At 41.1% G+C, this 4,415-nt stretch overlaps 1 protein-coding gene across 1 annotated transcript in view; it reads right to left on the bottom strand.

Moving 5' to 3' along the window:
- LOC125039490 (apoptosis-resistant E3 ubiquitin protein ligase 1-like) overlaps positions 1-2,845 on the bottom strand; it is a 12,079-nt gene extending 9,234 nt beyond the window's left edge. The window contains exons 1-3 of the mRNA XM_047633495.1: positions 2,641-2,845; positions 2,308-2,388; positions 71-227 (exon numbers count right to left, since the gene is read on the bottom strand). Coding sequence (XP_047489451.1) covers positions 71-227; positions 2,308-2,388; positions 2,641-2,778 — 376 coding nt within the window. The 5' untranslated portion in view covers positions 2,779-2,845. The remainder of the gene's footprint in view (positions 1-70; positions 228-2,307; positions 2,389-2,640) is intronic.
- Between the last annotated feature and the right edge of the window lie 1,570 nt (positions 2,846-4,415).

The raw sequence follows: 4,415 nt of genomic DNA, 5'->3' as shown, positions 1-4,415 counted from the left end.
GAATGGACTATCATAACATAAATAAGCTACAATATAAAGTAATGTAATGGCTACTGTGTCAGATACTCACCTGGCAAAAAGTTCTTGACAAAAGGGCTGCCACGGATATGTTGGTTGGCGAGGAGGATGGAGATCTTGTACTGTCCGGCCTGACGGGCAGTGAACTTGCATCTTGCAGTGTTGATCTGTGCATCACCGGTGCCTCCTAATTCGGTCACCACCCCAACCTAAAAATACAGTCCTCCAACTAAGTGTGTTGAAAAAATATGCAATTCATTCTGCTATTAGCCAACTGAACTTTGATGGGTAATCTTCCCTTAACTCAATTCCCTGGGAAAATGCTGTGCTAATATATATATATTTTTTTTATCAATTATTATTATTATTATTATTATTATTATTATTTTTTTTTTTTTTTTTTTTTTTTTTTTTTTTTTTTTTTTTTTTTTTTTTTTTCGAAATATCACATAGATGGCTCTACTATTGCTTAGCCACAAAGGAGTCACTTAGTAGACTTTGTGACCTTACCTGATTTCACTTAAATTAAATTGGTGGGAAACAAATTTTTTTACTAATGCTATAAATATCGATGGTGTTATTTTATTATAAGCATTATAATTACTAAAATGTTATAGATATTAGTAACAGCAATATAAGATAGCATCTAATATTTTCAAAAATCAAGGAAAAGAGTAAACAGGCAAGACAGGTAATACCCTCAATTGTCTTATTGGTGGCTTAGTACAGGTGGAGCCATCTATGAGTAAAAACCATTAATAAGGTAAACTCACAATGGGCTTGGCATGTATGTACATGTCATGCCTTCAGCTTTGGGTTAATATATAATAAAGACTAAACCAGGGTTGTCACACGTATCAACAGCTCTTAAATGTGGTCGTTGGCCCAGATGTTGATCCAGCTATACCATGTGTTTTATGTGATTTGCCAAATCATTTTGTCAGAGATGACTGCAACCTGTAGTTATGTTCAATTTATATACTATACACTTTAAATATAGCTGGCTCACTGCAGATTAACATGTGTTGTGCATTGTACATCCTTCGGCCAGCCACTTAATGACAAGGAATAAAGCTATTCTAAGAGAGAAATCTCAAACATTTAGTAAGAAGTTAATGGCTCAAGGACAAAAATTCTCAAACACTGGCATCATTAAATTTCTTGCCAGACTTAGAATAACTTTCCAAGGTAAATATATTCCAAAAGGATAAATATTTGCCGTAGTATGGATATACAAGGGTTCGAGAAAAGCTCAGAAATCCCAAGGAAAATGTTTTAAGGATCAATCAATAAGACTATTTAGACTCATTCTGATTCATTTCGGTGCACAAGTGATGATGCAAGGCTGCAATAAAGCAACACTCTGCAATTCCTAATTATAACCATGATTCAAAAATCTTGACCAACCCAGGAAAAAGAAAAAGAAAAATCATGACATGTGGGAAGGCTCAGCTGGTAATGATGGAGAGAATGAGTGACATGACACCTGTTGATCTCTGAATAAACTCTGGTGCAAGAAACGGGTCTTCAGTCCTGCATTCACAGAAGAATTCTCTTAAATGAAACAAGAACAGTGCAGCCTCCACACTCATGAAGAAAAAAAGAAAAAAGAAAAAAAAAAAAAGAAAGAAAAAAAAAGAAGAAAAAAATATTCCTTTGTGATCTTCTTCACTGGATAATGACCTCATTACATCACAATATTCATCACTTCATCATTACACTAATATTATCATTAACACTTATTACCCCAACTATTAATACCATCAACTTATACACATACCCATCAATCTACTTATAACATTTGGAGGAAAACTCTCATCAGCTTCAACAAAAGAGAGAGAGAGAGAGAGAGAGAGAGAGAGAGAGAGAGAGAGAGAGAGAGAGAGAGAGAGAGAGAGAGAGAGAGAGAGAGAGAGAGAGAGAGAGAGAGAGAGAGAGAGAGAGAGAGAGAGAGAGAGAGAGAGAGAGAGAGAGAGAGAGAGAGAGAGAGAGAGATAGAGAGAGAGAGAGAGAGAGAGAGAGAGAGAGAGAGAGAGAGAGAGAGAGAGAGAGAGAGAGAGAGAGAGAGAGAGAGAGAGAGAGAGAGAGAGAGAGAGAGAGAGAGAGAGAGAGAGGGAGAGAGTGTAAAATGAACATGAAAAAAGTACAAACGGCTGCCAATCCCACAGACTCCTTTGATGTGTGGAAGGAAAAGTGAGATGAGAAAGGCCACATTCGCCGAGTCAAGCTTTTCCTTCCTCCCAAGGCATTCTCATCTCCATCATCAAAGGGGACTTCAAACGGCCTTACCTTATGTATTCCTTGTGTTATCTCCACCAAGACGCCGTCAGCATCACTAATCGGGTACGGTCGTCCATTTCGTTGGAAAAACTGTGGGAGTTTGGGGAATCTATGTAGTTCCATGTCGTGTACAGTAGTCGGTTTTATAAATAATGTCTAATTGACAGGTTTTAGCGCGACAAGTAAATGAGAAGATGGACAACATCACTGACATACACAGACTGACAGACTGACAGACAAACACACACACACACACACACACACACACACACACACACACACACACACACACACACACACACACACACACACACACACACACACACACACCCATCCACTCACCTGGACAGTGAAGGCCACAGTGGTGCCGACGGTGGAGGGGTCGTCCCAGTGGAAGGTCGTCGAGCAGCGCTGCGGGTGGAGGTACTTGCCCGTGAACAGGTGGAGGAGGCCAGGCTTGGGTGCCGAGCGACGCGTCATCACCCACCACGCCCACCCGCTTAGCGCCGCCCCCACCGCACATAACACTGCGAGGGAGAAGAAATGGACGAGGGTTAGTATCTGTAGGGGGATGGGGGTGGGGTGGGCGAAGGTAAGGGTGGGGGGACAGGGAGAAAGAGAAGGCGAAAAGCATAGGCATCTTTTAGCAAAGGAACGCTACGATGAACTCGCCCAAAACAAGCTGAACAAAAAATACAGAGAAAGTGCGCAAAAAATCACAAACCACAAAACGCCGACCTACGCAAACACACACACACACACACACACACACACACACACACACACACACGCAAACACACACACACGCAAACACACACACACACACACACACACACACACACACACACACACACACACATACACACACAACTCACAGACAACAACACACTCCACAGGTGAGCGCCGTCTGGGAGGAGGGCAAGAACGCGGGGAAACTCCAGCTGTAGTAACCGTGGCTGTTGATGGACGCTCGTACCCTGTCACCCCACACGTTGGCACTCGCACTCGCTCTCTCGCTCTCGCGCTGTCTGTCTGCCTCTCTCTTTCTTTCTGTGTCTGCCTGTCCTTCTCTGTCTTTCTGTCTGTCTGTCTGTCTATCTCTCGCTCTCTTTTCTCTTTTCTTTCTTTCTCCCCTGTCTTTCCCACCCTCCCTCCCTCTGTTTCACCTGTCTCTTGTCTGTCTGACTGTCCCCTCTTTCTCTCTCTCTCCCTCTCTCCCTCCCCCTCTCCCTCCCTCCCTCTCTCCCTCCCTCCCTCCGATTCAGCGTTCACGACTGGTGAACACGCCGCCGCCAAACTAGATGTTAAATGCGGCGCCCGATGTCCGTAGATATTTTCAGTAACAAAGCGGCACAGATACGAAAATTTTGGACGTGTGTGTGTGTGTGTGTGTGTGTGTGTGTGTGTGTGTGTGTGTGTGTGTGTGTGTGTGTGTGTGTGTGTGTGTGTGTGTGTGTGTGTATACATATATACACACACAAACACACATATGTTTGCATACATATACATATATATATATATATATGTACATTATGTTTATATATGTATGTATGAATGTATGTATAAATGTATGTATGCATATATGTATGTATGCATATATATATGTATGAAAGGAGAAAACACACTACCGTGTTGATACTATGGTATAAAAATCCACAATTAAATCTAGTTTTACATTGTGGGTTTTTATACCATATATATGTATGTACATACATATATATATATATATATATATATATATATATATGTATGTATACATGTATATACATATATATATACACATTATATATATATATATATATATATACACATTATATATATATATATATATATATATATATATATATATATAAATATATATACATACAAAGACATACAAGCATTCACATGAGAAAAAAATGAGCAACAATAACCTTCATTACGACACCAGCTGGGGAAGCCACAAGTGTGCGGATTCCATAAGCACTCTTAATCCACGACGAAATCACGAGATTAAGGAACCGGAAGCGATTGGGGGGTAGGGGGCACGGGGAAGGGAAGAGAGAAGGGGGAAGGGGGAAGAGGGGTAGGGGGAAGAAGGAAAAGGGGTAGGGGAAGGGGGTATGGGGAAGGGGGAA

This window comes from Penaeus chinensis, chromosome 3 (assembly GCF_019202785.1).
Source record: "Penaeus chinensis breed Huanghai No. 1 chromosome 3, ASM1920278v2, whole genome shotgun sequence".
Taxonomy (NCBI): Eukaryota; Metazoa; Arthropoda; class Malacostraca; order Decapoda; family Penaeidae; genus Penaeus; species Penaeus chinensis.
The sequence above is the reverse complement of the archived record's forward strand: the minus strand, read 5'-3'. Positions and strand labels throughout refer to the sequence as shown.